The 17,662-nt window shown below is 43.4% G+C and overlaps 1 protein-coding gene across 3 annotated transcripts; it reads left to right on the top strand.

Annotated features, from left to right (window-relative positions):
* Positions 1 to 21: 21 nt before the first annotated feature.
* Positions 22 to 17,163, top strand: FAM104A (family with sequence similarity 104 member A). Of its 3 annotated transcripts, XM_008156248.3 has the most exons (4): positions 29 to 482; positions 4,699 to 4,798; positions 13,810 to 13,869; positions 16,523 to 17,163. In XM_008156248.3, the coding sequence occupies exons 1-4, from the start codon at positions 262 to 264 to the stop codon at positions 16,760 to 16,762; spliced, it is 621 nt and encodes a 206-aa protein (XP_008154470.1). In that variant the 5' UTR covers positions 29 to 261; the 3' UTR covers positions 16,763 to 17,163. The 3 variants fall into 3 exon arrangements, with proteins under 3 accessions (XP_008154474.2, XP_008154470.1, XP_008154471.1); XM_008156252.3 differs by lacking the exon at positions 13,810 to 13,869 and having other exon boundaries at positions 22 to 482; positions 4,781 to 4,798; positions 16,523 to 16,613; XM_008156249.3 differs by lacking the exon at positions 13,810 to 13,869 and having other exon boundaries at positions 31 to 482.
* Positions 17,164 to 17,662: the final 499 nt, after the last annotated feature.

Here is a 17,662-nt window from a genome sequence, read left to right as displayed (position 1 = left end):
ACCTAAACTCAAATACTTACTTCGTATTATTATGACATAAGTTAATTTCATTTAACTCTGGCTCGACTTTTACACTGCCCTCGCTAGGCTGCGAACAGGCGAAAGCTCCAGACAGCTCTAATGAGGTCCTTTTCTCCCCGAGGTTCTCAGTAGCTCCTCCCCCTCCCAGCCCGCCTCTTCCCGTGGGCGGGGTTACTGGTCGGCGCGGCCGGGACGCGTCACTGCGCAGCCGCGAGAGGGCGGTACCACGGCGGCTGCGACATGGGGGGGCGCGGAGCAGACGCCGGAAGTAGCAGTGGTACGGGTCCCACCGAGGGGTACTTACCACCGGCAGAGTCCACCCGTGCCGCGGCGAGAGCCAAGGCCCGACGGGGTGGGCGTGGCGGCCGCCAAAACACCACACCCTCGGCCCCCTCTTCTCGCGGAGCGCCTCCTCGTCGCTCCCCTCCACCGGCTGCCATGAGCGAGCGCCTCCGCCCCAGGTGAGACCAGAGGGACCCCACCGTTCCTTTCCAGCCCCTCTCCGCTTTTTCTTGGAGGGCGGAGTCGACAGGACGCTCGAAGCGGGGTCCGAGCCAGCGCGGGCCCTGCGGGTGTTACAGTCAGGTGGAGGAGGCGAGCGGGCTGTGCGTGTGTCTCGGCACCTGACCCCTGAGGGTGCTGGTGGAGTGACTCCAGGGTCCAAATCTCCCCACTACCCCATCTCCCCCCTCCCCCCCCCCCCCCGCCCCATCTTCCTCTGTTTGGAATGAAGTCTGGTCGGTCCCGGAAGAGAGACGCGGGCCCTACGGCGTCCCTGTCCTAAATTTAGGAGGGTGGGGGGAGGGGAGGAATGTCTGATCTCCGAGTGGGAGCTCCTAGGGCATCTGGGGGAGAGGGGGGACGGGGTGCGGGGCTGCCGGCTCCCCAAGGTCAGAAAGGAGGACTGGGGTTAACCCCGCAGCCGGGAGGGGTTATGTTGACGGAAGGATTTGGGCCCTGGACGGCTGTGAACACGGAAGGGCAGATGCCCAGAGTGGCTGGCGGGGCCCCTCTGGCCGGAGCCCGGAGAGAACTGACCGGGTTCTAAACTGTTTGGAGGCGGAGCCGTTTGGCTCCGGAGGCCGGAGGGAGGGAGGGTTGTGCCGCGACGCAATGCTTTTCCCCCCGGAGCCTGGCCTCAGGCCTGGGTAGGGGGGTTGGGCCTGCTTGACGTGCTCGAGTCCGGACCCAGCTGCGATCCTTTTTTCTTCTTCTTCTGAGTAACAACCCCTGGAACAATGTGGAGAGGAGAAAACTGGGGTTGGGTACCCCCGAATGGAGGGGATCCGCTTCATTTCCAAATGAGAAAAAGCCTTCCTCGGGGAGTTGGAGGTGAAACACCGATGGGTCACCCAGTCCACCTCTTCCATTTTCCTGTTGAGACGAACGGAGGGAGGCCGGCTGATGGGGTTGCGTCCCTCAGGTTCCCGGGGCTTCCCTTTGCTCCATAATGGCCTCTGAGGTTTAAGTGAATAGGTAGGATCGCCTTGACACAGGATGCTGATTACCTTCTTGTTCCATGTTTTCATGGGCGCTGAATGGAATCGACTGTCTTGCCCCGAGGACCCAGCCCCGGAGGATTGTTAATTCACGGAGTTAGAATTCTGGAAGGCTTCCTTCCTGAGGTCGTCTATCTGGTCCGCCAGTGAGAAGCTGTGGTTCCTCCGGCTTGGGCGTGGGAGTGTTGACTGGGGCCATGCCGGGAGAGAGGCATGGAGCGCCTCTGTACAGGAGAGAAGAGTGCGCTCAGTTTGACTTTAGGGGCCCAGAGACCACTGACCTGGCGGAATTAGTAGCAGAGCCCTTCCCTATGGTCAGCTTGGTCCGACTGCCATTTTCTTTCCCTTCTCAAACCCCGTGTGCCGTTTTTGGATCGTGCCTTGGGCTGTCTCACGTATCTGAAAAAGTCAAAGTATTTCCTACAGAAAGATTCTCTTTTATCCCACCCTGTGCGCAGATGACTGGGTTTATCCTGGTGTCAGGTTTCCTCTCTGGTACACAAGTAAGGCCAACATGTTTATACTGGTCACTTGTTACTATAAAAGCGGTGTGGACAGGGGTTTCTCACCTGCTTTTCTCTTCACCCCAAGTCCCACGGCGCACGAGGGACCAGTTCTGCCAGCTCCAGCTATCTTGGTATCTCCACGTTCGTTCACGTCTGGGTCTCTCCTCAGCTGTCAGGTGAAGCATTGGTCAGAGATGGTGGTACACATACTGGGATGGCGGTAGAGGAGTGGGTATTGAAGTGAAATACCCACAAGTGACCCATGGGTCACTTTCTTTCACCAATACCGATCCTTTAAGGAAGGGTTCTGTTACTTCTGTGCCCAGTCTCTAGAAGGTGACAGGAAGATTGGGGGAGAAATGAAATGATGAAAAGTGATGGAATCAGCCATCCTTAGAAGTAGTAGATGCTAAACAATGATCTTTAACTAGAAGGCTAGGGAGAATATGATCAATGACAGGGTGGCTGCTAAAATTATAACCTGGTCTGTGGCCTTAATGTTGAAAGTTATAATCTGACTGATTGTGTGGGTAGGCTTGGGCATGAAGCTGTAATCTTTCCAGTTATTAATGATACTGTTGAAAGAAGAATGTTTCAGGGGCAGAATCTGCATAGAGTCTAGACAAAAAGTGAATTGAAGAACAAGTAGGGCTCATTCTTAACCCAGTTCCATGCAAAAGAGAGGGCCCCCGCCAGGTGAAGAGGGTTCTGGTACTTTGAGAAATCGGCTGAAGATGAATGCGGCAGGGCTGTTTGCTGTGACCTTCCCAGAGTTGAGTGAAATCAGCAAAACCAGCCCATCCTCCGTTCTTACACTCTTTTGTCCTAGCAGCCTCTTGACATTCACATTCTTGTCGCTGGGAAGATACTCCCCGTTATAAATGAGGAAATCGGAAAGTTTGGGTCAGGCTCCTAAGTTTGGTAAGAGTGACTCAGCAGCCCAAAGCACAATCAGCTGTTGTCACACTGATAAAAGTAGAATTGGGGACCAACAGACTGCCGTTTCATGAGATTCTTTGGGTGTCCACTGGCCTTCCACTGGACATTGCTCTGTAACTTCTTCATATTCCTGTGAACATTCTCTGGTCATATGAGGATGAAAGTAGCAATTTCTTGGCTCAAATCTATGTTAATAACATCTTTAATGACTATTAAAACCTGGTATTCATCTAGTTTTTAGCTTCCAAGTACTGCAAAACACTGTGTAGATATGACCCAGACTCCTGGGAGAAAGGCAGGAAGCAGAAGTGATGATCTTACTTTACAAACAGCTGAGCCTTAGAATGAGATAAGTGGCGTAGCCCTCTGCCTGTTGGTTGGTTCATGCTTTATCAGAACCACACACCCACTCTTTACCCTAAACTGGATCCAAACTCATTCATAACGTTAGTTCTGCTGCAGAGTACAGGAACTGAGTGAGGAGGATAAAGTTTCTTCACTGTCCAGACTTCAACTCAAAACTTTTGGGTTAAGGGCCTGCCCCAATAAGCCGCCCTGCTCACATAATAAGATACTCTATGCTCAAATTCTGTACTTTCCAAAAAGCTGTTTTTTCCTCTAGCTCTAAAAATTGGGACCTTTAAGAGTTTTCGCTGTAGTAGGTGCTGCTGCCTTGTGTAGCTTGGCCTCCAGGCAGCACTGTCCTGTAGCGTTGTCTGCAGTGATGGGAACCTTCTCGTCTGTGCTGTTCAGTACAGTTGCCACTAGCTGAAATGTGGCTAGTGCGACTTAGGGACTTGGTTTATAATTGTATTTCATTGTAATTAATTAAAATTTAAATAACCACATGTGTTAGTGGCTACCATATTGGACAGCACAGTTCCAGGCAATTTGACTTAAAATTATACCTCCTATAATTCTCTTTTCTAACTGGGGGTTGGAAGTTCTTCTGACAACACTTGGTTCTTGCATTGAAAGCATACAAATTTTGTCTCTGTTGCACATCTTAGAACACACGGAACTGAGAAAGGTGTCTGATTTTTCTTTAAATTTGTACGTTTTAAGCAGCTTTTATGCCATAGTCTCAAAGAAACAATCTGGTCAAGTAATTTATATTGTAACACTAGGTGCTGTAGCCAGAATAATCAAGTTTGTGTTCAAGAGCAGCTTTTCCAGGGTTAGTCCAGAAAAATAATTTAATACTTTGGAGGGCATAGAGCTTTTGTTTAATGTGACAAGTGGGAGAAAATCAGGGATGAAGAAAGACTAAACATTAGCGGCTACCCTGAACCTCTATGGATATTCCTGGGTAGCACCATTTTCATATGGATTTTAAGGGTAAAATAGGTGTTGTCACATGGAAGGAAGCAAAATAAAGTAACTTGGAATTTCAGGAAATGTAGAAAGACCATAACCTTAATTAGGTGGAGTTTAAAAAGCTCAGTCATTACTGTCTTCCTGCTCTTATTTATTCACAGTCGGCATTTAAAAAGCTTCTTTTGCAAAATCAGTCACAGCAATTTAAGCCCCTCCTTCCTGCTGCTGTTTGATGTGTTTGCTCTCAGCGTGCCTAGCGATGGTGTGCTTCCAGTTTTAACCTATTGGGCTATCATACGCTGAGTTCTGTTCTTTTCAGGCAAGAGGACACATTTGTATGTTGTCATGGTTTACAGTTGTGAGTGTCTGAAAGGTGAATTGTTGGATTTTTTTTCCTCCGTGTGATTTGATTTCAGGAAAAGGAGAAGGAATGGCAATGAGGAGGACCACCCTCTGCCCCCACAGACCAAAAGGAGCAGCAGAAACCCTGTCTTTCACGATTCCTGGGACACAGAGGTAGGGATTGCGGCGTTTCAACCTCTTTTTGAGCCATGGCCCCTTTGAGGAAGCTTTGCACCTTCCCCAGCAAAACAGTCTGTGTCTGCCCTCATCAGGCACACCCCCCCCCCCAATCTGTTTTGTTACAAGTTTCCTGAACCTTTGCAAGCCCTTCTTTGAACCCCCTATTTGATATTTCACAAACCAACTTATTTTCTAATAGCTTATGACCCATTATTGTCTTTAAGGTAAGCATATCTTGTTGCTTCAATTCACATGTCTTTAAGAATATGTAATGTATATGTACGCAGAATCCTGTTTTTCAGTGTTTCCACCCTGTCATTGTGTTGTTCACAAAGCTGCTCAGGCGGCAGAGTAGCGTGGAGCGGGAGAGAGCTCCCAGGGTTCTTGTCCTGACAGTGCTTCCTCAGCGTGCGGGGAGGTCCTCGGAAGGCGGCCACGGTGCCGAAGGGAGGCTCACATTGAAGTGATGCTGCTATAAATTAGGCGCCTAAGGACTTAGACCCTTGACAGGTACCACCTAACAGAAACTCCTCAATGGCAAAGACTCCTAAGCCTCAGAACTTCAAGCAGAATTCTGTATATCACAATTCTTGCACACCCAGGTAATTTGCATTTTAATTAGTTCTTGATGATAGGACTTGACTTATATCCAGTCTTTGCCAGAAATCCAAAGTAACTCCCCCCAGGGTGGGGCTCTGTAACTGTCATGTGGGGAAGACTCTTTCAGGAACAACTAATGAAAAGTGTAGCTAGATCCTTCTACATCAAGCATGTCAAACTCGCGGACTGCGACTCACATGCTATGTGCTTCATTTATTTGGCCCATGTTAGCCTTTGAGTTTGACATGCTTGTTCTACATGGAGATTTGAGTTTCTATAACTTTTATCCCTGTTAAAATTTTTTCTATTACACTTTTTCTTCCTTTTTAAAAAAGGATGAACAAAAAAGTTATGACCTTTGTTTAAAGTGGTAATTGGGGAATCTCAGGGATGAAAGAAACCAGACTTTAGAGGCTACCGTGAGCATCTGATGATAAAACACTAACACTAATTGAGTCGCCATTTTTCTTTCTTTCTTTTTTTTTTTTTTTACTAATGGTAAGGGCCTGGGGGGAGGGGGGGAAGCAGGGGTGTGTTCCTCCCGGGAAATTATAAGGCTATTCCTTAAAAGAGGATGCAGTGATTACTTTCATGGTGTCGGCATGAATATTTCTTTACTTGTATCTGTATGTAAATTCCGCTGTATGATATTCACAGTTCTTTGAAGGTATAGTAGTAAGTCTAATTCTTTGTATACGTCTTTTCCCCTGATACCTACATTTTTGATGCCTGAGAACAGGAATATAAATTGTTATGTTTTAAAAAAATTAAACATTTCTGATCTCTTATTTTTAGAGAAACTCCTTAGGATTTGTTTTTGTTTTGTTTTCATTGTTGTTTGTAGAAAATGACCTGCACTCTCTTTCTAAAACCTGTGTGTTGGTATCACAGAAGAAAACAGTGTGTTGTTACTCAACCTGTAGGTTCCTATGTCTTGTTCTTACTTGTCCAGAGAAGTTCAGTGGTTAAGCAGCTATGTAAATCATTAGGCTGGGGGTGGACTAGGCTGTCTTTGTTATAGTTTATAGTCAGTGCAGGTACTCCTTATCCGTCATGGTATCTGCACGCACCAGTAGCCCTCTCGGGCAGTGGTAACTTGCTAAGGGTAACTTGGACCCTCTGTCTCAGCTATGCTGGCTGGACATCCACCAGCCGCCTGAGCGGGTGGCCTGTGGTGCTGCGCTTCCCCAGCGGTGGCATTAACAAGTAATGAGGCCTGCGAACCCAGGGAGAGCTAGAGGAGCAGACGGCAGGGGAAAGTCTTCAAAGCGGAAAGTTAGGCCCTGAATAATTGAATCGTCACCACTGGAATAGATCATGCTTGTAGCACAAAAATAGCAAGGTTAGTGTTATTTGGCTGCTTTTTGACATATAAAAGGGGAAGTACTAAAATGGTTCCTTATAAATGGATTATTTTATTAATTTACATGACAAATTACCTTATTGATGAAAATGTTACTTTTTAATTCTAAGGTAGGGCAGAGGTAAGTTTCCTTAAGACTAACCCAGTTAAGAGAAATGGTTTCCTTTGTCGTTCCTGAAATACTTAAATAATTTTAGAATTCCTTTTTTTGTGACTTGAAGAACTTCCATTTGGAAGGAAATTTTAATCCTAAGAGAGATTTAAAATTCCCAAAAGTTATCTTTTTCTCCTAAATGTAATAATATTGGCAAGCACTGTGAAGTAAGATGTGAGGTGGTTTGTTTGTTTGTTTGTTTGTTTGTTTGTTTTGAGGTATTTGATTTCTGTTAAACTATTAAACTATGCCACAAGTAAATGAAAATTGCCTGAAAATTGGAGCCAGTTCATGCCTCTTTCTTCCTACACACCACGGAGCCAAAGAATGTGCACTGACTTGCCAGATGAGTTATGTAGAAAGAAACTTTCACTCTGCTTGTGCATTTTCTTCCTGCCATTTTAGCAGGTATTATTATTTCTACTTGTCAGATGGAAATTTGGGGGCACAGAAAAATATAAAGTCACTTGCCCAGAGATACACAGCTAAGAGGCAGGATCAGCGAGCCCCAGAGCTTGACTGTTGAGCAGCTTGCTCCTCGCCATGGTGTGCCGCCTCCCGGAAGAGCGGGTGGAGGTTCTGGGAAGCTGTGCTAGCTATCCAGGGCCAGCGAGGTCCTCGACTTGGCAGAAATCAGAGAAACAGAAGAGTGGCTGGAACGTGTTCCCAAGTCAGTGCTATAGCATGGTGTTGGCAAGAAACCATTTCGGTTTCTATCCGTGTAGAATAAATGGAGACTTTGGGGTCTAGTATTTTTTGTGGTTGTTGTTTGTTTGTTCTGTTTTTTCAAAAATGTAATTGATGTTTGAAGACCTTGAATTTTAACTCCAATGACTTAGAGTTAATGACTTGTGAGCCTTAGGATGCTATTTTTTAAGTTGAGATATATATTATTACTATAGGAATAAAATTTTTCTGTAAAGCCATTCTGTATGAATCGTGTTAGCAGTGGCTAAGTTAGGCATGTTTTTCTCTTGATGAGCAAGAAGTGAAATGATTTATCACTTTGTGTCTTCCTCTTGAGTCCTATACAATGGTAGCGACATTCCCTCGAACAACACGGGTTTGAACTATGTGGGTCCATTTACTAGTATGCGTTCTTTTTTTAAAGTAAATATGTATAGTACTGTAAATGTGTTTGCCTTATAATTTTTTAATATCCTTTCTTTAGCTTACCCTATAGGATTACAGAATATAATATATAATATAAAATAATCCTATATAATAAAAGGCTAATGTGCAAATCGACTGAACGACGGAACTACCAGTCGCTATGACACGCACTGACCATCAGGGGCAGACGCTCAACGCAGGAGCTGTCCCCTGGTGGTCAGTGCGCTCCAATGAGAGCACCGCTCAGCCAGAAGCTGGGGTCACGGCTGGCTTAGCCCTCAGTCTGACATCCCCTGAGGGCTCTGCACTGCAAGAGGGCGCAGGCCAGGCTGAAGGACACTGCCCCCCCCCCCCAGTGCACTAATTTCGTGCACCGGGCCTCTAGTATAATTTAATATACAATAATACAATATATGTGTTAATCGGCTGTTTATGTTATTGGTCTTCAGGTCAACAGTGGGCTATTAGTGGTTAAGTTTTGGGGGAGTCAAAAGTTATATGCAGATTTTTAACTGTGCAGGGGTCAGCACCCCTAACCCTCATGTTCAAGGATCAACTGTATTTGGCAGGCATTGTCCTGAGTGGTTGGTGTCAACTTGGATGTCTCTATTTCCTTCCTGTGTCCCTTCCATCTCCCTCTGGGGTACGACACATATCCCTTCATTGACATTGCCACGGTCCTCATGCTGGCCTGCTCTCCTGCTTGATGTTCTAGAAAACTTACCAGTTGGCCCCTGCTTGATCTCCATGTCCTCGTTCATCTCAATAGATCCCTAGCTTCCTCACTCCTAAGTGCAGATCTGAACACATCTTACATGCTTAGAAACTGTTCCTGCAGACTGGGACATCTATAACCTAGCCATGACCTCTCATGTATATTTTGTCTCACTAATGCTTCCTGGAGTGGTGCAGCCAACACCTCACCTTTAGTCTTTCCTCCCCAGAACATGCCTGATTTTGCTTATTCTCCCATTTTGTCACCTCCTCCTTATAAAAAGATTCTTTCTCCTCTAGGCCCAGTTCAGACACCATCCATTCTAAGGAGCCTCTCTCCTCGCTCCCTCGTACACACCTATTGCTAGATTTCCTGTCGCTACAGTGGCTGTTTACTATCCTTAGCAGTGGCTGTATTGTCACCACATTCTTGATGAAGCTTAGTAAATAAATGACCAGGGAGCCCCAGTGCACTGCCTCCTGAGGTGGGGCCCTGGCATGTTTTCAAAAGCCTACAGGTGATTCTAACATGGACTGCATTCTTCTGGGTCTCATCTGCAGTTACCAGGGTGCACAATAGGTTTTAGAATCCTCCCTTTTCACACAGTTCCTCGCCACAGGGTTCTTGTGAGCTGCCTTTGTGTATTTAGAAAGAGAGACTCTCGATCAGAATCTTCATAAACTTAACTTTGTGCTTGTATACCTGGATTTGCAAGGCGTTTTTATTTCACAGATCAGGACCTTACTGTCTTTTGATTTGTAATACAAAGTTGTCATTGAAAATAGCCTGGTCAGAGTCAGCACTCAGCCCAAGTTGAAAATTCAGAGAAAAGAAATGCACTTTGTAACCGTGGATTTGGATAAATGGTCTGTAAGGAGTCAGGAGCCTGGGAACAGGGATCATAGTTGATGAATCTTTCTCAGCCCCAAAGTTTCTGGACTCTTGCAGTACAGAATGTGTTCACGCCTTTCAAAGCAGGAATAGTAACGAGGTACAAACTGTACCAGTTCTCAAAGCCATGCTGTCGAGTAGTGCCCCCCGCCTCCTACCCCAAGGATTTGATACGAAAAAGTGCCACTCAGTGGGGGAAATACAATTTTTTTTTCCTATTTCAAGTGTGTGTGGTTTTTTTTTTAATAAGACGATTTATCTCTGTATATCTTAAAGCACTGATAGAGTTAAAATTTCATTTTATGCCTTTAGGGTTAAAAGTAAATGGTCTTGATCCCATCAAGTCGAACACTTTGATGGCTAAGTGTTAATAAGACCGCTTACAATGACTTTCAAACATTTTTGACCCTGTCCCATAGAAATGCTTAATTGTGCGGCCCAGTAAATACCAAATATATTTGTGAATAATCGAAAAAAAGTTTCACAATTTCCCTCCCCCTGTTGCACTGTTTTCTTTTTCTGTGCTGGTTGCTCCCCACCAATGGGTTTCACCATCCATTTGAAAAACACTCGTACTTGAGAAAGCCTCTGGGAGAGCGAGAAGACTTGAATTGGCAGAAAATAGAGCCAAAGGATCTTGAAAGAGATGCATTTTTACCTTGGATGACAGTGGTACTAGGTGTACCCGTTAATAATGCGGATTTTTTTCAGTAGACGGAATTACACATATGTTGATAGATATGCGATTTGATATGTATACTATTTTTTTGTATTGAAAACAAGCTTCAAAACTTCATATGTCAAGTTTTCTGAAGGTGTTAACATCATAGATATTTTTACACTTAAAACTGTCGAATTTTGTGCCAAAAAGAAGAGCATTTGCGGAAAGTTTTAATTCATTATTTTGAAGAAAAGTGCTGCTGAATACTTCAGGAAGCTTATGGTGAACATGCTCCATCTCAAGATATTTGTGAACGCTGGTTTAAACGCTTTAAAAGTGATGCTTTCAATGTGAAAGACAAAGAACGTCCAGGTCAACCGAAAAAGTTTGAAGACCAACAATTACAAGCATTATTGGATGAAGATGTGTGTCAAACTCAAAAAACAACTTGCAGAAAGATTAAACGTTGCTCAGCAAACAATTTCCGATTGTTAACAAGCAATGGGAAAGATTGTAGGGAGCGGCTATAGGGTCAGGCCTGGGACTGACCTGTGGTAGGGCCACAAACAAGTCCCAGCTTGGAAGGCAGAGCTCTCCTAGCATAATTAAGCTTAACCTTATAGCCCTCCCTAGTTCCTTCCTAGGTAGCTAATGGGCTGTGGGAGGTGCAGCAAATGCTGCCAAAACAAGGTGAAACTCACAAGAACATTGTAAACATGTTGACCACTTCCCTTGTTTTGCTTTGTGTACTCGGACTATAAAAGCCTCGGCTTGCAGGCTGTGGTGCTGTCTCTCCAGAGAAGCAGTGTCCCACCGAGCCCCAGCTGTATTCTCTTGTCTGTCTGCTTTAATCCTTCACTGCCACTGTCAGGCTCACCAAACCTGACCGTGTTGGACACCACACAAAAGATTTTAAAGGAAGGAAAATGGGTGCCACACCAACTGAACGAAAGACAAATGGGAAACTGAAAAGTCATCAGTAAAATGTTGCTTCAACGGCACAAAAGAAAGTCTTTTTAGCATCGAATTGTGACTGGCGATGAAAAGTGGATTTATTTTGAGAATCCCAAATGCACAAAATCATGGGTTGATCCAGGTCAAATCGCTTCGGAAAGAAGACAATGCTCTGCGTTTGGTGGGATCAGGAAGGTGTGGTGTATTATTGAGCATCTAAAACCAGGTGAAACCATTAATACTGATCGCTACTGACAACAAATAATCAATTTGAACCACGCTTTGATCGTGAAATGACCAGAATGTGCCAGAAGACACGGCAAGTAATTTTGCTTCATGATGACGCACCATCACACACTTCAAAACCAGTTAAAGACACGTTAAAAGATCTTGCCTGGGAAGTATTAACCCACCCGCCGTATTCACCAGACCTTGCTCCGTCAGATTACCAGTTGTTCCAATTGATGGCACACACACTTTCTGAGCAGCACTTTAAAACATACAAAGAAGTGGAAAATTGGGTCTCTAAATGGTTTGCCTCAAAACAAGAAAAGTTCTATTGGGACGGTATCCACAAATTACCTAAAGGTGGGGGAAATGTGTAGCTAGCAATGGACATCACTTTGAATAAAGCCATTTTGATGTTTCTCTTGAAATTATCGTGTTTTCTTTTATTACAAACCTAGTATATATCTGATACTTAAGGACCCCACCTTGGTTCTATATGGGCTGACTCTTATTAATTTGAAGGTATCATTGCCTTCCTCCATGCAAGTGAATACAACTGAGGCTCTTGTCAAGGTTCTTAGGTAGCTCAAGGAGGCCAAACAGTCTTTCTGAAATCCTAGGGACAGTATCTATCTATATCAGTGGTTCCCAACGTGGGCCAGACGCCCCCAGGGGGACAATTTGAGGATGAGTTATTAACTGAATATTTTGCATTTCTTGTCGTTCTAGGGACTTCATATACAGTATATAAATATATAGTGACATTTATGCATTTCAGTTCTCTATTATATGTTTTGAAACTTTATTTGCTAATTTTTCGTATCACTTCATATTATTATTTTTTTAACAATTGCGTAGTGATTTCTTCCTCAATATTTCAACTATCCTTTTGTTCTTTTATTTTTCTCTTTCATGGATGCCATGTTCTTTGGAAGCTTATTTAGACCAAGCTAATGGCCTTCTAGGCTTCCTCCATGTGAATAGGAGTTCACTTTTTGAATAAGAAGAATTATGGTCACGGGGGCAGGGCGGTCGGTTGCCATCAGGATTTTAGAGATGTTCAGGAGGGGCATGGCCAAAAAAAGATTGGGAACTACTCATCTATATATTTAAGTCTTAGAATTAACTAAAGACCTCTATTTTGTAGCAATATTCTCACTCATGATAATTTTTCCCACAAAATAAATCTCTTTTTGTAGAAGCTATAGAAAATATAGTAAAAAAAAATAGAAGGTCCAGATTCTAAATATTTTGGCATATATATCCTTCCATAATATTTTTAGTATATATTTATATTTACATTAAAGAAAATAATTTTAAAACCAGCTGACATGCTATATACACTATTTTGTAACCTGTAAAAAAGATGTTGAAGGCTTCTTTCTATCTTGGTGTGTTTATGTGTGTGTGTATATGTAATTTTTAATAGCTGAATACAATTTCATTGTTATGAATTATAATTCATGTATTGTACTTTATATACATACTAGAGGCCCGGTGCACGGATTCATCCAGGGCCTGTCCGGCCCATTTTAATCCATTTTAGTTCTGATCAGCGGGGCTGGGGAGGGACCCTGGGAGGGCTCCAGGGCGTGTCCAGCCCGTCTTGCCCAGTCCTGAATGGCTGGACCCCAGCAGCAAGCTAACCTACCGGTCGGAGCATCTACCCCCTGGTGGTCAGTGCACATCATAGCGACAGGTCAAATGGTCGAATGAACAGTCAGACACTTAGCATATTAGGCTTTTATTATATAGGATTTATAATTTAACCAGTTTCTCTATTGTTACCCATTTTGGTTGTTTGTAGACTTTAGCTTTTTAATTAAATAAGGTCACACTAAACTTTTTTAAAAATATATTTTTATTGATTTCAGAGAGGAAGGGAGAGGGAGAGAGGGATAGAAACATCAATGATGAGAGAGAATCATTGATTGGCTGCCTCCTGCATGCCCTACACCAGGGTTTGAGCCTGAAATCTGGGCATGTGTGCTGACCTGAAATCGAGCTGTGACCTCCTGGTTCATGGGTTGATGCTCAACCACTGAGCCATGAAGGCCAGGCACACTAAACATTTTTGTATGTGTCTTTATAAAGTTACGTTACAAAAATTTTTAAATGGCCTAGGAATTGCTGGTGTATTTGTGTCCCCCCTCCCCCCTTTTAATGGTCATTGTACAGAAATCTTTCCTAACCTGTTTATTTAAAAAAAACTTTTACCTTTTCTCAGAGTAGTATCACCTTTGCTGTTAAGTTGTGAAATAAATATAATTTGAAACAGAAACTTGACTTACTAGAAACTGATTCTAGTTCTTGCCTTAATTTTCAGACACTACCTGTAACGAAAAACAAAGAAAACAGACTAAGAGGAAACAAAGTTTTCTGCGCGGTGGGTTTCTTACCTAGTGTAGTACCTTCCCTGCTTGTTAAATGTGCACGGCCTTGCGAGGTGTACCAGCGGCAGTTCTAGGTTGTTACAGTCTAGGTCAGGAGAGGCTGCTATGGAAAGCAAGGTGCTTGTTTCTTAATTTAAATTGGCTTTGACTTCTTCAGTCTTCAAGTAAATGTAATTGTTGCTGTAACACTGCCGTCTGATGCCACTCAGCCCATTTATGTTTTCATGGAATTTTTTTAATTGTAGAAAGAAAGCTAGGTTGTCTCCTACTACCCACAGGCAATAGGGTATGTGACATGCTCAGTAGCTCCAGGTGACCCATGGACCATGACAGCTCTTGGTTCAAGCCTTATCAATGACGATGCATGTGGTGAACATGCTTTCTTTGCTGTTTCAGGCATGTTTTATATACGTGTATATTTCTAAGTAGTAGAATCAAAGTTACTTAGGCCTCAACCCAGTATCCCTTCATCAATTACAACTGCAATTTCTCTAAAAGGACTCATGTGATTCCTACATACCCATGTGGATTATAATATACTAGAGGTCCGATGCATGAAATTCGTGCAAGAGTAGGCCTTCCTTCCCCAGGCTGCCGGCACCAGCTTCCCTCTGGTCGCCAGCAGGCACCAGGGACCCGGGCTTCCCTCGCAGTCCCGGCTTCGTTCAGAAGGTCCTCCAGAATGATGTCTGGTCTAATTAGCATATTACACTTTTATTATTATAGATGTATTGTTAGGTGTAACTTTTGGTATTTTAAAAGTGACTTTTAAAGTATCTATCTTGAAATAACATTTTATTTATACATTTATTTTGATAATGTAAAATATGTAATAACTACATTGCAAAAAATTTATAGTAAAGAGTTGAAAAATAAGATCTATAACCCCTCTATTTTAACATTAGTACTACGGGCTATTTCTTTCCAGGCTTTTTTCTTATGTGTAGATTTTACATTGTTGTAAGCAGACATTTCAAAACCAATATCTTTAAGGGAATATAAATTTAGGTGTATCAAAAGGCTAATGAGAAAAAATTTTACACCAAATTATTTATTACTAGAATTCTAACTTTCTCATGTATTATTCCTTCTAGTACGATATTGTATTGAGTTGTAAATAGAGGAGAGTGCTAATTAAATGATTGCCATTGTCATTTATTAGAAATGCAGTATTAAAATTGTGTAATACCGTAGTTCTGAAAGGATCCTTACCATTCATTGCCTTCTCTTTTGAGAACCCTACTAGTGGAAGGAGATTTCTGAGTGACTCTTGTTAGGGATCTCTGAGTAGCTTCTTCAAGACTAAGACACCCAGTCATGTTAGTTACATTAAAATATTAGATAGGTTCGTGCACATGCACATATACACACATCGAACTGTAAAAATGCTAATATAACTTTACAAGAAATATATTAAAATCTCAGGATGTGTGTTCTGCATTCAGAGAACACCATTCGCGTCCTTGAGATAACCACAAATTGTCACAAGTTTTTATTTTATTTTAACTTGTTCCCAGAAGCCCTCTTATTTGTTATGAGGATACCTCTCTTACACCCTGTACCGATGAGTGATACTACCTTAGAGCAGCGGTGGGGAACCTTTTTCCTGCCAAGGGCCATTTGGATTTTTATAACATCATTTGAGGGTCATACAAAATCATCAACTTAAAGATTAGCCTGCTACATTGTTCAACATTTAATTAGCTCACCCCTGACGCCTGGGCAGGGCCAGACCAAATGATTTCGCAGGCCGTATTTGGCCTCCGGGCCGAACATTCCCCACCCCTGCCTTACAGGCTGAGAACTTGTTCCCTTGATTATTGGAAATTATTGGAATGAAGGACAAGATAGAGAAGGCATGTAAAGGAGTTAAGATGTAGTTGAAGGGGTTTGCAGTAGAAGGCCTGTGCTTCAGTCTGGACCCTGCCACTTAGGGATGTGTAATGGGGACAGTAATCCCACTTGACATTACAGGGTAGTGGTGAGGCTAGAATGAAAGATCTCAGGTGAACGTAACTTGTAAACTGTAAAGCCCAGTATATGTTATTTTTATTGTTGTTATTAATCCTCACCCAAGGACATTTTTTTTCCATTCATTTTTTAGAGAGAATGGAAGGGAGGGAAGAGACACAGAGAGAGAGAGAGACATACTGATTGGTTGTCTCCCCTGTGCGCCTGACTGGGGCCAGGGATCAAGCCTGCAACCGAGGTATGTGTCCTTGACTGGAATCGAACCTGTGACCTTTCAGTCTGTGGGCCAATGCTTTAACCACAGCCAAACTGACTAGGGCAAGCCCAATATATATATATATATATATTTAAATATATATTTTAAAGTATATTTTAATTGATTTCAGAGAGAAAGCGAGAGGGAGAGTGAGAAACATCAATGATGAATCATTGATCGTTTGCCTCCTGCACGCACCCTACTGGGGATGGAGCCTGCAACCCAGGCATGTGCCCAGACTGGGAATCAAACTGTGACCTCCTGGTTCATAGGTCGACACTCAACTACTGAGCCACACCAGCCGGCTCCTCAGTATGTTTTGATGCTGGTACTTCTCAGACTAGGTAGGAAGAATATTGTTAAACCACAGTGAAGTTCTTAAATAGCCTCGTCGTGAAACTGTTTCTTTTTCTTTCCAGTCTTCAAGCAGTGACAGTGGCGGGAGCAGCAGCAGCAGCAGCAGCAGTATCAACAGCCCGGACAGGGCCAGTGGGCCAGAAAGCAGCTTGAACCACATCGTCACCGGGTCCAGCCCCAACACCCCTCAGCCCGCACCCGAGCAGTCTGCACTATGCCAAGGCCTTTACTTCCACATCAACCAGACCCTGAAGGAGGCCCACTTTCATAGCCTTCAGCACCGAGGCCGGCCTCCAACATGATGGGCTGGCGGTTTCTTGCCTTCTGTGAAGGGACAGTGCTGTGCAGATTTGATATTTCATCTTACGATGTTTTAAAAAATTGCACAAAAAATGCCTGTTGGCTTTTCAGTCTATATTTGAAATAACAGGTTAACAGGCAGTTGTTTACTTGTGGTTTTGCTGCACTATTGCAATTTTAAAGGGGCTTTGAAGCAATTTTTTATAGGATTCTTTTGAGGGTGGGTATCCAATCCATGTCAAGGTAATGGTATAAGGAAATCTCATCTGCGTGTTGAGTCCATAGTTTGTCCAGTTCAGATTGATTTCCAAATCTGTCAATTAGAAATTCTACTTTATGTAAAAAGGCCTTTTAAAAATGCGGGATCTTCAATTTTTTAAATTCAATAAACTAGTAAAGAGTATATAGTTTCCATGAAGAAACATACATTTTTTCCAAAATATAGACCTTGATTCAGTCTTGCACTGAAATTGCCATACTACCTCTTAGTATGTAGCTGTGCTGTGGGAAGTGCTCTCCTTTGTAAAGAGAGTCAGATCCAAGGGAGGCTGTGTATGCGAAGCACCCTCCCCCGTAACCGTCTCCTCCCTGTTGTGGTATTTGTATTTCCAGAGAGAATGTCTTTGAGGTTCTTGTCTACGCAGATAACTGTCACCTCATTGCTCAAAGCCTACATCTCCGATTTGGTAGAAAACATTGCAGTTCCGACAGTCAAGAAATATGTAATGATTTTTTGTCTTACAAACTTGTTCTCTCGGCAGCTTATGTGATCTCATTGATAATTCTACCCTGTAGTGTTGAGAATTGCAGCGTTGTTGAAAGTTGACAGAGTGTAAGTTATCTGAACTGATGTCTGAAGTCACAGTGCTGTGACTGTTGGCCAAGGATTCCCTTTAGAATTG

Source organism: Eptesicus fuscus, chromosome 20 (genome assembly GCF_027574615.1).
Source record: "Eptesicus fuscus isolate TK198812 chromosome 20, DD_ASM_mEF_20220401, whole genome shotgun sequence".
Classification (NCBI taxonomy): domain Eukaryota; kingdom Metazoa; phylum Chordata; class Mammalia; order Chiroptera; family Vespertilionidae; genus Eptesicus; species Eptesicus fuscus.
This window is presented reverse-complemented; position numbering and strand designations above follow the sequence as displayed.

Excerpts from the sequence above, each read along its gene's own strand:
- FAM104A (XM_008156248.3), top strand. The coding sequence starts at position 262 with ATGGGGGGGCGCGGAGCAGACGCCGGAAGTAGCAGTGGTACGGGTCCC. Across the intron at positions 483-4,698 it reads AGCGAGCGCCTCCGCCCCAG|GAAAAGGAGAAGGAATGGCA; the intron begins GTGAGACCAGAG and ends ATTTGATTTCAG. Across the intron at positions 4,799-13,809 it reads ACGATTCCTGGGACACAGAG|ACACTACCTGTAACGAAAAA; the intron begins GTAGGGATTGCG and ends CTTAATTTTCAG.